The sequence below is a fragment of the Mauremys reevesii genome, linkage group 3 (genome assembly GCF_016161935.1).
Source record: "Mauremys reevesii isolate NIE-2019 linkage group 3, ASM1616193v1, whole genome shotgun sequence".
NCBI classification, from domain to species: domain Eukaryota; kingdom Metazoa; phylum Chordata; order Testudines; family Geoemydidae; genus Mauremys; species Mauremys reevesii.
Window position 1 is genome coordinate 153,806,688 of NC_052625.1, and position 17,782 is coordinate 153,824,469.

General features: G+C 41.5%; 1 protein-coding gene across 4 annotated transcripts in view; it reads left to right on the forward strand.

The window, feature by feature from the left end:
- Positions 1 to 12,309, forward strand: part of ASRGL1 (asparaginase and isoaspartyl peptidase 1) — a 28,773-nt gene extending 16,464 nt beyond the window's left edge. For all 4 annotated transcript variants that reach the window (XM_039531395.1, XM_039531396.1, XM_039531394.1 and 1 more), the window contains 3 exons: positions 1,721 to 1,839; positions 7,244 to 7,354; positions 11,876 to 12,309. In XM_039531395.1, coding sequence (XP_039387329.1) covers positions 1,721 to 1,839; positions 7,244 to 7,354; positions 11,876 to 12,099 — 454 coding nt within the window. In that variant the 3' untranslated portion in view covers positions 12,100 to 12,309. The remainder of the gene's footprint in view (positions 1 to 1,720; positions 1,840 to 7,243; positions 7,355 to 11,875) is intronic.
- The last annotated feature ends 5,473 nt before the right edge of the window (positions 12,310 to 17,782 follow it).

Sequence of the window (17,782 nt, forward strand, 5' to 3'; positions counted from 1 at the left end):
ATGAGGGAGAAAAACAAAGCCATTAGCAGAACAAGAGGGTAGGAGACAGCAGCAGAATGAAAGAAGCTTTTTATAATAAAATGCGGGGAGGGGAAAACAGTAGGGAGAATAACCAACTATCAAAATGACCTTTTCAGTGGGTAGTGGGGTTTAATAATACTAACTGTTTGAGCTTCAGTCTTGTGACAGTGGAAGGGGAAAAAGACTCTTTAATAGAAAGACAATGTATTATGTATTGTTACTTAGCTATTTTATTAAGTAGTATAGTAGTATGACACAAAGTACATCTCAGAGGTCAGCCAAGCTCATGCTGTAGACGGGGTGAGGATATATTCTTAACAAATTACAACCATGCAACAGCATGGACTTTCAGCTACTAGTTAAGGGGTAACAGACCACGAATTCCAGTGAGGCTTGAACCTGGTGATCTTCTAAATTTAAAGACCTCTCAACCATTCATGTAGCTGTTTTACTCGCTTAGCACTGACACAGACTTCAGAGTGGTGTATGTGGTCACTGTGTACGGGGGTTGTGCTGGGAGATGCGTTGATTTGTGGGTTGGCAAGTGAGGGATGTGCACTGCAGTAAGGGGCTGTGTGTATATTTAGGATTGTGTGTGCTGGTTGTGTTGGGTGGGTGGTTTGGAAAGACTGTGGCAGCTGGGCCAAGTAATCTGCCATCTGTGCCATCTCCCTCATACAACCAATGCAGCTGTTGCATGTAAATTAGCTGTAGAGTAAGGGTGGTTAAATGGTTGTTACCTCCAATATCACAGTGGTCTAGGACTCTTGGCATAGCATAGATACATGTCTTACTGTAGGCTGTACGCCACCTGGGTGTAATTTGTAAAGTCTAAAGGGCTGAGAACATAAAAACAGGATGGCAACAGACTGCAAAACTCACTGATGATTCAACATGGTGATATTCTGAATAAAGTGTTCTCAGAAACAGCTACAAGCAGGGCTATCACTTCACGCTGACTCTGACATTTTAGGCTTTAGAGCAGTGGTGGGCAGCCTGTGGTACGCAGGCCGTACACAGCCCATCAGGGTAATCCGTTGACCATCCGCAGGCACAGCCACTCGTTCCTGGCCAATGGGAGCTGTGGGAAGCGGCGCGGGCTGGCCAATCTATGTGGGGGAGTGATGCATGGCATTTTTAAGACCACTGCTATCTCTTTATTCATTTATCTTTTTGCATGTATCATCACTAGGCTTTAGAGCTCTCATCCAATTGGAACAGTGGAGGCAGTTCCCACGTCTGAGTTTCTGTTTCAGGCTAATTCAGAGCTTCAGTGTGTCCCATTTTAAAAATTATCTTCACAGTCAGGAGGGCTAGGAATTTTTTTTATTCTTTCCAAATGAAAGCTTTCATACTGGATCATAAAAATTTATCGTGGGGAGATCAGATAAATAGATCAAACAGGCCAAGAGTTTGACATCTGTGCTATCAATTATAAGGTTGATACTATATCAGAATTGTTACATATTGCTTGTTATCTGAAATGGATAGTGGATTTCATAATGAAACTCCCTACATTAAAAAAAATTACATGAAAATGAAGTGATTGTCACATGAGGATAGATTAAAGTTAATGACATTCAATTGTAGACTACTGTTGTAATCTCACATTTGTAAAAACTACCTGCAGAATGGACACAACATGCTTTGGCAAGTATTCTTAACCCTGCCTAATTCTGTGAAATATTATTCTTGGCAGAGACCCTGGAACAGTTGGTGCCGTTGCTATAGACAATGAAGGAAACGTAGCTTGTGCAACATCCACTGGGGGACTCACTAATAAACTGGTTGGCCGAGTCGGTGATTCAGCGTGCATAGGTACGGTAAATGAAATCAGTTAACACTCACATTTTCTATGATTGAAATGAAATATTGACACTAGCTGATCTAGAATTGAGGCTTAAATTAAAGCATACTAAAATGTGTCAGTTTATCTTTTTAACAACTGCTCCTTCCACACAACCAGAAGGCTGCAGGTCGGGTAGAGGTTTTGTACTTACTGTCCAGATTTCTGGTAGGTCTGAACAAACAGAAATAGGAGACACTCCTCCTTTTTTCTGGAAACAGTATGGTCTCGGGTTTCCTTATCATGTCCCTTCCCTTTATACTGTGATACTCTTATGCAAAAACCAAGAACTCATCTGCTATGTTCCCTTGCAACATGGACAAAATTGCAACCTGTTCCCCTCTAAGGCTCTATTAGTTGCTCAGATGGTGTTTAATCCAGGTGTCTCCCAAACAAAAGGGTCAAAACTAATGTGAAAAATTAACCAAATGCACCAGATTCTTCTCCCCTTTGTACCATTGTATATCAGGTGCAACTCCAATTGCAGTCATTGGAGTTTCATTAGAGCAATGAGAATTTGACTAGAAGTCTCTAACATGACTGGCAACTTAAGCCACTCTTATTTAAAGCTTTGACTCTCTCCATCAGTTCCTGTTTATAAAGAGCCGTGGGAAGCAGAATAGAGGAAATGTTATAGGTGTTCTCTCATCTGTAGGTAAAGAGACTCTTAATCCATTCTCCAGTGAATTCCTCTAACGGGACAGGCTTGTATTTGGTGATTGCTACATAGTTCTTCCATGGAACCAGAAACTGGAAACAATAATTTTAGTAAAACATGTTCCAAACTTGAACAGCACTCCTGCTGGCAGCAACTGATTAGTAGATTCAGAGCCAACATTGCTTTACAGCCAGAATTGCTGAGCTTGCAGGCAATTATGGTGCCCACTGACTATTTTCAGCATGGTTTGCAACTTGAACATACGCTGAACCAGCATGGTCCTCTGCTCACCCTAAATTGCCTTTTCCTTAAGCTTTGTCTCATCAAAATTGTAGCAGCATGGCAAGAGCAGTGCCTCCTGGTGCACATTTCAGACATCTCAATGCAGCTGCAGGTCTTCTGGGGGTTGGGGTGAGAGGCAGGAAAGAAGGCTGTCTACCTCTGACCTACCAGCTAGCTGTACCTTCAGTATTATCCCCCTCTGGGGTGGGTGGAGGGGCTCAGCCCCAAAAAGTTCTGAAACAAAAAGCAAACCCAACTCAAGCGTTGGCTGTCCCTCTGTCTTCCCTTCGGACACCCTAGTTCTTCCCTTTGGGCTTGTCTCCCACCACAATCTCGTACTCGCTCCTGGGATCTAACTGCTCTTCCAGCTAGCAGGCCCATCCTTCCTTCTGTAACTCTGCAAGCAGAGCTCCCTTCAGGCAGAGAACTGTCCTCCTTCCTGACTGGCCACAACTCAGCTGAGCCAGGCTTTCCTATAATTCTCCTTCCAGGCTTGGTATTGGCTGCAGTTATAGCAAAGTGGCTGTTCTTAACCATGCTGGTGTGGAGCTTCTCTGCCCCATCAGATAGATGTTCCTGGCTTCTGCATTTTGGAGCTAGTATTAAAAGAAAAAGAATGAAGCTGAGAACCATTTGGTGCAATAGTAACTAGCGTGTTTCTTCCTAGTAATCGACAAAATAGTCACTTCTCAGATACCCCAAAGAACAAACCTCTGTAACCATCCAGCACTCCTATTATGTATGCAGGGTTCTTGAGTGGGGGGGTGGGAAGGAGTTGCAGAATAGACTATGGCAACATTTTCAATGCATATTGGATCTTCTGGGAGGTCCAGATTTAATCAAGGGAGGGAACTTGAGTATCCCTTTTTGGGTGGGAAGGAGGAAAAGCTTTCACTCTCTGCTGCTCCCCATCCTAAACTCCATACTAACTGTAGTAATCCTATCCTATGCCCTTCCAAAGGCCCATGGCAAATAACTGCCTCAGCAGATACAATGGAGATGACCAGCGTAGAGAATGGTAGGGAAGGGAGCCAGTGGATAAGGGGGCATGGAATGAAGTAGTGGTATGATGGGAAAGGGGGGTCAGCAGCCTGAGAGCATTCTGCTTCTCCTGAGGACCTCAGTTTCATCACTCTGTGCTATACAGGAGGTGCATCAGGGCCCACCCCCCACAAGTCTTTGGACACTAGCTGGGGATTGATCTGCCTTAATTGTCTCAGTGGAATCCCTCAAAACACATCTGCACTCAAAGAGCCTTATTAGGCTTGGCAGATGTTAGCCTAAATAGGATTGCAGGAGGGGGAGAGATTTTGGTTGACCCCTGAACAACATGTTAAGGCCGCTAACCAGTCTCCTAATGCTTGGCAAGGGTGATGTACTTACCCACATGGAGTCATTCTCCTGTGTCTCCCCTGTGGTCTGCAGGAATAAGACACCAAATGTGTGGCCTTCAAGGGGCCTACAGGAGTTTCCCGTTTAAAATATTATCTGCCAGGACTTTTTTTCTCTTAAAGAGCATCATCGGTGTGTGGCTTTTTTAAGGTTCATTTTTCGGGGTAGGCACAACATTCATAAAAAGGAGCATGCTTGAGACCTCATTTGGAGTATTGTGTGCAGTTTTGGTCTCCCATGTTTAAGAAGGATGAATTCAAACTGGAACAGGTACAAAGAAGGGCCACTAGAATGGTCCGAGGAATGGAAGGCCTGTCATATGAAAGGAGACTTGAGGAGCTCGGTTTGTTTTCCTTAACCAAAAGAAGGATAAGAGGAGATATGATTACACTCTTTAAATATATCAGAGGGATAAATACCAGGGAAGGAGAGGAATTATTTCAGCTCAGTGCTAATGTGGACACTAGGACAAACGGATATAAATTGTCAGTTAGGAAATTTAGGCTAGAAATTAGACGAAGGTTTCTAACTATCAGGGGAGTGCAATACTGGAACAGCCTACCGAGGGAAACAGTGGGGGCGAAGGACCTCCATGACTTTAAGACTAAGCTAGATAAGTTTATGGAGGAGATGGTATGATAGGATACCGGGCTTAGTCAATAGGTTAATTAAGTGCCACACTGGTAAATAGTACAATGGGTCAATGATATGTTATTCTTAACCTTTTTCCAGAGGGTATGGCTGGAGAGTCTTGCCCGCATGCTCGGGGTTCAGCTGACCACCATATTTGGGGTCGGGAAGGAATTTTCCTCCAGGGTAGATTGGCTGTGGCCCTGGAGGTTTTTCGTCTCCGGCATGGGGCAGGGGTCGCTTGCTAATGGAGTGGGGAGATCGGCTAATGTGGCCTGCATCTTGCAGGAGGTCAGACTAGATGATCATATTGGTCCCTTCTGTTCTATGATTCTATGTCTCTTCTGAATGCAAGTGTGACAGGTTGGATCACAGAAACTCCCCTGGGAGCTGCCAACCGATGTGCCAAGACTACTTCTATCTCTGTTTTCCCTGCCAGCTCAGGACTTCAGCACCCTGTCTTGCTGAGCCAGACACTCTTGTCTACTTCAGCAAAGGCCCAGAGTCTGAATTACCTGCCCCAAAGCTGCAGGTTTACCTGAAAACAGCTCACAGAAGTGTGCTTGCCTTTAGCACCCAGATGCCCAACTCCCAATGGGGTCTAAACCCAAATAAATCCGTTTTACCCTGTATAAAGCTTATGCAGGGCAAACTCATAAATTGTTCGCCCTCTATAACACTGATAGAGAGAGATGCACAGTTGTTTGCTCCCCCAGGTATTAATACATACTCTGAGTTAATTAATAAGTAAAAAGTGATTTTATTAAATACAAAAAATAGGATCTAAGTGGTTCCAAGTAGTAACAGACAGAACAAAGTAAGTTACCAAGCAAAATAAAATAAAATGCGCAAACCTATGTCTAGTCAAACTAAATACAGATAGGATCCTCACCAGTTCCAAAATGCTCCCTTTTACAGGCTAATCTCCTTTTAGCCTGGGTCCAGCAATCACTCACACCCTCTGTAGTTACTGTCCTTTGTTCCAGTTTCCTTTATGTATCCAGGGGTGGTGGAGAGGCTCCTTTAGCCAGCTGAAGACCAAATGGAGGGGTCTCTCACGGGTTTAAATAGACTCTCTTGTGGGTGGAGACCTCCTTCCTCACTCCTATGCAAAGTCCAGCTCCAAGATGGAGTTCTGGAATCACCTGGGCAAGTCACATGTCCATGCATGACTGTCTTTACAGGCAGAAGCCAATTTACACATGGTATCTTGTATGTCTCCAGGAAGACTTATGTGGATTGGAGCCTTCCAAGCTCTTTTGTCTGTTAAGTGCTTCTGGATTGAGCACTTAATTTGCACATTCCTTTCCCAAGAAGTGATCAAATGTTTTAACTAAGGCTACTTAGAAATCAAGCAATTATACAGCCAATGTTCATAACTTTGAACACACAAATGGTGCCTGCTTACAACTAGGATGAACATAACCAGTAGATTATAACCTTTACATGTAGCAAAACCCTATTCCAGTTATATCATACATACATTTATGAGCACCCCCACCCCATAAAGCCTTATGGGGTACACTGTCACAGCAAGATTTTCTACTTTTGTTTTAAAATTCAAAGAATTTTAAAAGTATAAGCAAATAATAATTTGACTTTGTTTTCCATGGCTCCTGACATTGTAACTATTAATTGCACCACTCATGAGCACTAGATTGACTTAAAAAAAAACAGTTCAGTGAGTGGTTGTTTTAGGTGAGAGTTGGGATATCAGGTGGTTGTAGGATCTTAACTTTGGTGCTGATTCTAGTGACCCACGGAGAGGCACAAACACCTGTTGCTTAAATGATGGCACCTGGAGGTCCTCTGACATCAGCAGGTTTGCTGTACTTCTGGGTCAGTGCAGCCTTTTGAATTTACAAAGCTAACTTGGAAGCAGCTCTCCTGTTTGGGCTTTTCTCCCATGCTCTGTCACAGTGGAATCTTAGTGCTGCTACCTGGCTGGCTCTTACCACCTCTCTGCTGCCCATTGGTCAGCACATTCCTGCAGTGCACCTCCCTAGCCAGTCAGTCATCAGTGCAGGTCTAGCTGCCTCACATCCTCCACTTCTGGCTTCCTATTTTCCCCACCATCACCCTGCCTGCCTTTCCACCTTTGTCTTTCGTGCATGCCTCTCCTCTATCTACCTACTTTTGATCTGGCTACTATTAATGCTCACTCCTTCCTATTCCAACATCAGATTCACCATTATGCCATTATCTTTCCAGCCCTATAACTTGGCAACTGACTTCTCATGCTGCTGTTGAAACTTTGAGGAAGAAATCAGAAACAAAGATGTCACACATGAACTTTCAGCTTTTTGTCCCTAGAAGCAACAGGACTTTAGAAATTGGCCTGCGATTTGAAATCATGCATTGCTTGTAAATCTCTTTGCTCTAAAGCTTTAGTGTCATACTTTTTCTTTGCGCAGGAAGTGGAGGCTATGCTGATAACCATGTTGGTGCCATCTCTACCACAGGACATGGAGAAAGCATGATGAAAGTAGTCCTAGCCCGACTTATTCTCTATCACATGGAACAAGGTACAATCTAAACTTTCCAGTAAGATGAAGGAAAGTAATACTGGAACTAACTGGTTTATGTAAATTATACTCTTAGCAATGCAGTTCCTGTCGTCCCCCCCAAAAAAACTGTTTCCTGGCCATTTTTGGCTGGATTATCTCAAAACACACACAAAATAGCAGGACTAAAAGTGCAAAACAAATAAATTCCAACTGTGTTCTTTGAATATCAAGTAGTGTGGATATTTTTGTTCCATTATGTTTTAGATACAGCATCATAAAATATCATTCATATAAATTACTTTAAGTTTAACTGACGATTTTTTACAATTGTAAGTAATTTCATAAGCAGAGAATTGGAAAAACGCAAATGCAAGCAAATATTAGTAAAAACAAAGAGTACAAATAAAGGAAAGTATAACAAGAAGCTTAGAGACTCCACAGGCTATAACAATTCATAGGGCTGAATTGCTTATAGCAACAGAAATTTTACAACCGTTTTCCTCTTCATTCAAAAAGGAATTCATAGGACTGCATTTTAGTTTTGTTTTGGAAAGTGTACTAAACTGTATGTTAAGTAGACCAGGTGCATATGTGGTAAACAGCTGGCATGGGGCGTCTCATCTGACTGTAACACAATCTAACTGTGGATGACTCTTTAAGCTTTACCTTCATCAGTTAGGATGTCATCCAAACCCTTGATTATATTACAGCCTGTAAACAGTCAGACAACATACTTGTACTGCACGCAGTTAGAGAACCATTAATGTAGACATCACCGCTAATTTTAGAAAGCTATGGTTTGCAAGTATTAATGAGCAATAACTTTTGATACTCTTACCAGAATAGGAACTACAGTAAACCATTTTTCATTTACATTCCTAATCATAAGAGAAATGTGAAACAAGAAGGCAAGTAGCAGCTGAGAAGATTTCTGTAACTGCTACATGTTTTGTGGTCCCAACATATGCTAGTCATGGTTCATTCTTAGCAGAGCCAAGAGAAAATATCAGTATAAAATATAATACTCCTTACAGATTATTCCCCAAAGCCCTGACATGCCACAGCCCCACCTCAGTCCTATCTCTTTGCTCTAAAGCTTTAGTGTCATACTTTTCTTTCATAAGTGGAGGCTATGCTGATAACCATGTTGGTGCCATCTCTACCACAGGACATGGAGAAAGCATGATGAAAGTGGTCCTAGCCCGACTTATTCTCTACATGGAACAAGGTACAATCTAAACTTTCCAGTAAGATGAGGAGAATAATACTAAAACCCTTTTATGTAAATTATACTCTAGCAATGCAGTTCCTGTCATCCTCTAAAAACTGTTTGCCACTATTCAGTCTTGGCTGGAATGTTGAACCCATCTCAAAAGACACAGCAAATTAGCAGGACTCAGCATTGCAAGAAAAAAATTCACTCCTATCTTTGAATATCAAGTAGTGTGATTTTTGTTCCATTATGTTTTAGATACAGCATCATAAAATATTTCATATAAATTATAAGTTTACACACTTAGGGAAATTTTTACAATTGTAAGAGCCTAATGTCATTGAAAGTCAGTGTGATATAGGCTCCTAAATGCAAGCAAATATTAGAAAATAGGAAGACTACTAAAAATAGGAAAGTAACAAGTGTCTTAGAATACCAGTGTTGCATATAATGCATCCATGAATTGCTTAGCAACAGAATGTCTGGCTGGCTCTCCATTAACATCTTTCATTTGGGGAGAGTCTTATTTCTGTTTTGTTTTGGAAAGTGTACTAAACTGTATGTTAAGTAGACCAGGTGCATATGTGGTAAACAGCTGGCATGGGGCGTCTCATCTGACTGTAACACAATCTAACTGTGGATGACTCTTTAAGCTTTACCTTCATCAGTTAGGATGTCATCCAAACCCTTGATTATATTACAGCCTGTAAACAGTCAGACAACATACTTGTACTGCACGCAGTTACAGAACCATTAATGTAGACATCACCGCTAATTTTAGAAAGCTATGGTTTGCAAGTATTAATGAGCAATAACTTTTGATACTCTTACCAGAATAGGAACTACAGTAAACCATTTTTCATTTACATTCCTAATCATAAGAGAAATGTGAAACAAGAAGGCAAGTAGCAGCTGAGAAGATTTCTGTAACTGCTACATGTTTTGTGGTCCCAACATATGCTAGTCATGGTTCATTCTTAGCAGAGCCAAGAGAAAATATCAGTATAAAATATAATACTCTTTACAGATTATTCCCCAAAGCCCTGACATGCCACAGCCCCACCTCAGTCCTATTTCACTGGAGTTCATTCCTTTCATAAATGGCCTCCCAATCTTAAATTTTCCATAAAGAATTGAGCCAGGTTCTTTTCTCACATGCCCTGGTTTTACATTGGAGTAACTCCATTGAAAACAATGGAGTTACACCTGATTTACACCAGCCTGAGAGGAGAATCACACTAAAACCCTTTTTAAACATATTTCTAAATTTCTTAGCATGTAGAAATCCTCTCATTGTTAGTTTGCCACTATTCAGTCTTCCCTGAAATGTTGAGGAGCAACCCAGCTTCCAGGCAAAGACCCCAGCAAATTAGCAATTCCTCAGCATTTCAAGAAAGGGCCAAAACTCACTCCTATCGTTATTTCTACTTTGAGCACTTGAGCTGCCAACAGAAGCAGAATATTTAAAACCGTAAAATAAGCCTGTGGACACACTTAGGGAAAATTTTTCTATGTGACTTAAGAGCCTATATGTCATTGAAAGTCAGTGTGATATAGGCTCCTAAATGCTTTAATTTTTGAAAATAGGATTTAGACTACTAAAAATAGGAAACAAGTGTCTTAGAATACCAGTGTTGCATATAATGCATCCATGAAGTGTTAAGAATGTCTGGCTGGCTCTCCCTTAACATCTTTCATTTGGGGAGAGTCTTATTTCTGTTTCCTCAATATTTGAAGGAATGTTTTGAGCAGTGTGTTTAATTAGTTTCCTCCATTTTGCTGGGTGCCAAGTATTGCAAGTTCATGTAAGTTCTTCTTGTCATGTATAATCTGTGACTTGTTCGGAAAAAATCTTTTAACAGCTATTGGAATTTCTGCCTTATGGTGGCAGCTGTTGCCTTGGTGAAAAGTCACGGGATGAAATCCTGATCCTGTTGAAGTCAGTGGCAAAACTCCCATTGACTTCAGTAGTCAAGATTTTGCCACAGTGTTAGAGAATGGATTCCCATCTTGCAGTGGCAAAGATTGTGAATAGTTTCTATTATGGTTTTTTTTCCACAGAAAGTTTGAAGGAGGGCTAATGCATATAAAACACACACACACACACACACTTTAACATCACAGCTGCTTTAGTTCACAGTATTAAGACCAAGCACTACGGCATTTCTGGAGACAAATGAAGGGTTACAGCTTGTGAACAAGGACATAACTATTAACAGACTTCTGCGTAGGACAAAGTGTTCTTCAATTTGTTTATAAAGTGCTCTGATTAGTAGGGATTGAGTGTGGTAAAGGATCTTGGCTGTTGGTGTCATCTGTGCATAGTCCGGTAACAATATGAAGGCTGATAAGCAGATCCTACCCAACAGTGGCTGCATCCACAGTAGCATCAGCATCCACATTACCAAAATTCATCACAAACAGAATTCACACTCTGAGCTCCTCAGGGTTCATTGGTCTAACTTTGAAGGGGTTTCAGTTCAATTCTCCGTGCATTCTCTCTTAGGGTCTTGGCCAGCTGGTTCTTCCTCACATGCTCAACGTCTAACTGATTGCCATATATGGGGTTGGGAAGGAATTTTCACCCAAGTCAAATAGGCAGTGACCTTTGGGGGGTGGGGTTGCCTTCCTCTGCAGCCTCTGGGTGTGGGTCACTTGCCAGGATTATCTGGGTATATCTCAATCATTTCCCTGCCATTGTCGGGGGCCTCAGGCATGGTGCACTTCAGTCCCTCCTATTCTCTGCCTGTGGCTTGTAATAGTCTAATCTCCTGAGGGCTGTGATACTTTGGTCTACTTTCGGTTGTTAGGTTTTGAGTGGGTGCTAGGGAGGTTGGTGGCCTGTCATATACAGGAGGTCAGACTAGATGATCTGATGGTCCCTCCTGGAATTATTGTGAGTGTTCAAGTCATAAGTGTATTAGACAGAAATTCCCTGGCAGGGTGCTGCTAGTGGCACGTTTGCAGATTGCCAACGGTGACCACCACCACCCTTCAAAAATGTCCCATTATGTGTCACTGAACTACAAAGTTCACCAGATATGCTAGGTCAAAAAGACTTAAACCTCAGAATAATGGGAAGCTTCATAAACCCTGTCTCTGCAGTATTACTACAGCATAGAAGCTATTTGCAGGTGTTCACATTCCTTCCATAAACAAAGCATTTTCCAGCCATTGCACTTGTAACTTCTTGGGCATTCAGTAAAGGAAATATAGAGGGCTTGTTTCTGCACAGAGTGATGTCTGAAGAGAACTTTGTCATTGACTTCAATAGGACCAGAAGCAGATACTACATGATCATCACTCTTCTGTGTTCTTCTTTTCAGGAATGTCACCGGTGGAGGCTGCTGACACTGCATTGAATTATATGAAAACAAGAGTGGGTGGATTAGGAGGTGTCATAGTTGTCAGCAATTCAGGGGATTGGGCAGCAAGGTTCTCCACCAAGCAGATGTCTTGGGCTACAGTGAAGGATGACCAGTTGCAGTATGGCATTTACACAGGGGAGATACATACGAGCTCTGTTGCAGAAGCACTTGAATCCAAGTAATTCTGAGGATGAAGAAAAGTGGATAGTACAGCAGGAGAAAGATCTCAGTCTTCATGGGGAGCAGTGAAAATTGATGTTTTCTTTCTGAAAAGATTTACCTTCTATTAAATATTCCCAGAATCAGGGCCGGCTCTAGACCCAAGCGCGCCAAGCGCATGCTTGGGGCGGCATGCCACCGGGAGGGCGGCAGGCAGCTGCGGTGGACCTCCTGCAGGCATGCCTGCGGAGGGTCCGCTGGTCCTGCGGCTTGGGTGGACCTCCCACAGGCGTGCCTGTGGATGCTCCACCGTAGCCGCGGGACCAGTGGACCCTCCGCAGGCACGTCTGCAGGAGGTGCACCGGAGCCGCGGGACCGGCGACCGCCAGAGCGCCTCCCGTGGCGTGCCGCCTTGCATGGGGCGACAAACTTGCTAGTGCCGCCTCTGCCCAGAATTCACCACATTTTACAAGCAAACTGAAACCCAGAAGCACTGGGCTTAAAGATGATGGATGTGGATATAGTGATCAATTAAATGTCTCTAGAAAGCACCAGGGCTGGTGTCCTCTTTTCAAAAGCCAGATGGCGTATAGGCGTGTAGAAGGGCATCCCCTCATGTCTGGGCCTGGCGCAGCTGGCTGTCTTCTAGCACCCTCTGCAAAGAGTTGCTCAAGCCCTGTAGTGATCTGCCTCTTCTTGTGACTCAGCCTCTCCAGCCAGGTCCCACCCCATTTAGGGTAGTGAAGTCCAACAGATAATCCAATGTCCTTACAAAAGGTCTTCAGCCCCGATTCTGGCCTACTGTGGTCCTTAAAGCTGCTTATCTCAGGGCTGTTAAGTCAGTTTCCATTTATATCGGGGTTTCATGCCATCTTCCCTTGTGGCTGGCAGGGGAACCCAGGTCCTCCCACTACACTAGGTTCCAGTCCAAGGACCCTTCAACCAGCAGCCAAAGTCTACCATGTCAGACTCCTTACTGCTGCCTCTCTGGACTTCTTCCTACCAAGTCTGCCAGCAGGCCTCTCTCACAACCTCTCTAAATTCACCCTCCTTTCAGGGCCAGATCTTCCCCCTGGAATCTGCCAGTAAATCTCATACCACCAAGTGTACAATTTAACCCATCTTCACTTTTCATCCTTCCTAAGTTTCCCTTACACAGTCCCTCAGTTAACCACCTGCCAGAGCTCTCTTTCTGGAAGTCCAGATCTTGCCCTTTTATCAGAGCTCACCACACTGAAGCTTTTTCAGTCCTAGTGGCTGCACTGTCTCTCACCTGGCCTCTTGCTAGACTTCTCTACCCATAAGAGGGTTCCAAGGACAACCTTCTTCCTAGACTTCCTCCTCGACCCTCAGGGTCTTGCTACTCTGTTATACCTGAGGAGTGAATGCAAAATTCTTCTCTCTCTCCCTGAAACCACCTTCTTTCTTTTTTCTATCTGCTTCCTGTTTTATGGTAAAGCAGCCTCAGCCTATGAGGCTATGACTGCCACCTACAGCAGTTTTTGCATAAGCAAAATCTATATCCTCTCACCCAGTTCTGTATCCTTAAAAAAAAAAAATCAAACTTTTTTTAATACTACCCCACTTTCCCAGTACTCACCAATCCTTTCAGACTATATTCTTTCACCTTGGGTGCATCTCAGTTCTTCATAAAGAATTTTTCTTTCTATGTAACTGCCCCTGCATTGCCACAGCAGGTGCTTAACTGTTTCTTGGACTTTGCAGGTGTCCATAACCCATTTTTGTGCTTGTTTAGTAAATATAAATTACCATTCAGGTCACAGTGACCTGTTAGCTCTCTAAATGTATAGCTACTTCACTTCTTCTATCATAGCTATTAAGTATACCATTATCCTCAAGTTTAGGACATATTTCATAGGACCTTTGTCCTTTTTTTCCTCTTTAGTCCATAGTTCTTGACATTCCCTCTTAAGTTCTCTCTTAACCAAACTTTTGAAGTCCTGTATACTCAGAGGGCTCTTTATGTCAATCTCCTCATTTTAAGGCATTTTTCACTGCTTTATCTGCCATTTTGTTGCCCAGTATCCCAGCATGCACCGGAATCCATGCTATTATGATAGGTATACCCAATTGTACTCTCTTTAGTTAAGAATAATTTATTGAACCAGTCCTGCTTTCCGAGGCTTCCTTTTCTAATCATCATCATACCTGTCATAATGGCCACAAAATTGGATAGTCTCATAGGTCTCTTAATTTCAGATTCAGGGATACAAAAGGCCTTTCCCAAACTGTATTCTCATCTCTTGAGCAGTCAGTATAGGTTTGGCAATGATGACCCCATTTGCCATGTATAAACTCGTAAATTATAGCCGTCGTATTTGATGGTTCTGCTCTTAGCTTTGTTGTATCATATAATTTCAAATCCACAACTGGGGAGACAACCATCCTGCTATAGTTTGATTTCCCATGACTAAGGATTTTAATTTCTTCCAGACCTTCCTTTTTAACCCACCTTTTGGCCCTGTTCGCAGGTGGGAGTTTGTCTCTACTTAATTCCCAACTGTCCTCGTATATTTGTTTAGTACTCTTATCTTTGCTATTTCCATTAACCTTAGCTCAAAAGGTTAAATCTAACAATTTCTACCTTAAATTTATAGGCATTTCTCAGGTTGCTACCTGCAGCACACATGAGTCCAGAGTCTTAATACTCGCACAACATGTTATGTTACAATATAATCAACTATGCATCTTCCTTTCCTGAAACCAGCTTGGGCTTGGATCAGATCTGAATTTTTTTTTCTTTTTAGTGTTGATTTTAGAAGTTCAATTAAAGTCTTGGTATCCATAATCTATAACTGGTGTTATTAATGCCCTTTACAGCATCAGTTTGTTCTTATCTGCACCCCGAGTTGTTCCCAGCAATACTTTTAAGCTAATTCATCCTATCTATAACCCTTCCAAGTTAGTTTATTGAACATAACTCAGACTGTAAAATTTTGAACTGATTTTTTTCTGTATAGAGAGAGGTTCCGTTCTTCCCCAATCTTCCTTTTTGGTGAAGATCATTCCCTTTGTTTGGGCAAGTGAGAACCTAAATCCCCAAGTATCTCCCCATTCTGAAATTCCTGAGTGCTTCATTGGTTCTCTCCACAGCTATCTTAAGTCTTCTATGTTTGGCCCATATATCACAGTAATCTGCAAATAGACTAATACCTATTCCTGCCTGTATAATCTCTGGGAGATCATTAATAATAATGTTAAGCAGGGTTTGCCTGATAACACTCCCCTGTGAAATGCCATTAGTTAATTTATAAATATTTGATAAACCTGCCCCCACCTGACTTGTATGGTTCTACCACTTAAGCAGTCTCTTATCCACCAAAACATTTTTCCTCTTACTCCAACTGTGGCTACTTTATACATCAAGCTTCCCTCTGTAGCATGTCATATGTTTTTCAGTGTCCAAAAAGACAGCTATCAAAATCTGTTTTGTATTCGTTTCTAATCTTACAATATAATCAACTATGCATCTTCCTTTCCTGAAACCACTTTGTACACAGTTTATAATTTCATTTTTTCCAAGTATGCTACTAATCTCTCATTTATCAGTCTTTTCATAATGTTGATAGATCTATATGCATCACGTCTCTGTATAGTTTGCCAGGTTTTCCTATCAGTATAACCACCGTTTGATTCAATTCTCCTGCTAGTATTACTTTCCCCCATATATACCATAATTTCAATAAAACAAACTCTTCCGGTAGGTGCTTAGCATTGCATTACATATGCTAGCCTTACTTGGGATACTGCATTTTTACTTTTGTCTGTAGCATTTTTGAGTTCTTCTATGCTGAAATTTTCATTCAGTACATCTTTATATTCTACCCTGTCATGTGATTGCTCACAATTTTCTTCAGCAAAAATTTTTTGTTCATCAAACTCCTTTCTTTGTTTTGTATCACTACTTACTTTTTGGAACTTTTACTAAAATATTCATTTTTCCTAAGTTAGAAATGTCAATGTTAGCATTTACTATAAGACCATGTATACATTTGTTTTTACTCCAATCCCATTCAGTCTTTTAACTTAAAGACTAACCGATTTATTTCGGCATAAGCTTTCATGGGTCAAAAACCACTTCTTCAGATGCATGGAGTGAAAATTACAGATACAAGCATAAATATACTGGCACATAAAGAGAAGGGAGTTACCTTACCAGTGGAGAATCAGTGATGACAAGGCCAATTCAGTCAGGGTGGGTATGGTCCACTCTAAATAATTGGTGAGGAGGTGTCAATACCAAGAGAGGGACAATTGCTTTTGTAGTGAGCCAGTCCCTATTTAAAAGACATAATAAGAATAAATGGACACAAATCAGACGTCAGGAATAGTAACATACAAAAGCCAGTAGGAGAACACTTCAGTCTTCCTGGACATTCAATAACAGACTTAAAAGTAGCCATCCTTCAACAAAAAAATTCAAAAACAGACTTTGAAGAGAAACTGCAGAGCTATAATTCATTTGCAAACTTAACACCATTCATTTGGGCTTGAATAGGGACTGGGAGTGGCTGGCTCACTACAGAAGTGTTTTTTACCCACAAAAGCTTACGCCCAAATAAATCTGTTTAGTCTTTCAGGTGCCACTGGACTCCTCATTGTTTTTGTGGATACAGACTAACACAGCTACCCCTCTGAGTCTTTTAACTTGTTTGTCTCTGAAACCTTGGAATCTTTGTTCTTTTTCTCACAATACTCTCCCCAACTCTTTGCATTTTTAATAATTCTTTGCGCCACTGCTTTACATCTTTTATAGTTTATTAAGTCCTTGCTATTCATTGTATTGTTTGCTTTTTATATATTTGTTTGCCTAGCAGTAATTAAAGAAATATATACAATCTTCATTCCACTAGGGAACTGGATTTCTGAGTTTGTGGCAGTTTGGTGTTTTACACATAGCTAGGTGGGCTGCTGTTACAACTCCCTTTATTGTATTATCATGAAATTCCTCTAGATTATCACTTGTACAATTGGATATTAGATATTCAGCATACTTACTGCTAGAGTCCCCAGTTTGCCTTTCTAAGGTTCGAGGTAGGAATTTCTTAATTGTTTTCAGCATTACCTTGGCCTCTCTATAGATTTCCCAGCTGCATTTACATTCTATATTGCGTTTTGCAATTATCAGATCTAAACATAAAAAGGTTCTATTCACAGAATTAAATCTAGTAGGTGCTCCAGTGTTGAGCAATGCCAGGTTGTGCAGTTCAATGAACTGTTCCAGGCATTTGTCATTATAATCAGTTTTCCTGCTTCATCATAATTCATGATGGCTATTAAAATCTCCACAAATAATATCCAGGTCTTTGATACCCTTAACTAACTCTTCCAATTCTAGATTGTCTAGTTGTTGTTTTTTTTAGATGGGTTGTAAACCTTACTGAGTTGTGTAAAGGCAGTGCTATTCTGCAGAGGAATCTCAACAGCAAACTTACGTTCTGTACAGCTATGTCAATGTAACTAAGACCTTCCTTTAGAGCAGGAAGTGTCTTTATATTTGTAGTTATTTCTCTATCATGTCGGATTACATCATATCCTGGAAGTCTAAATATAAGTTCTCACTAACCATGTTTCTTGTACATGTATCACATCAAGGTCCTCCCCACACCCATTTTAAAGTTTCCTTTAATACCTGACCATGTGGTGTTAAACTATGTTCTAGACAAAAAACAAAAACATTAGAAA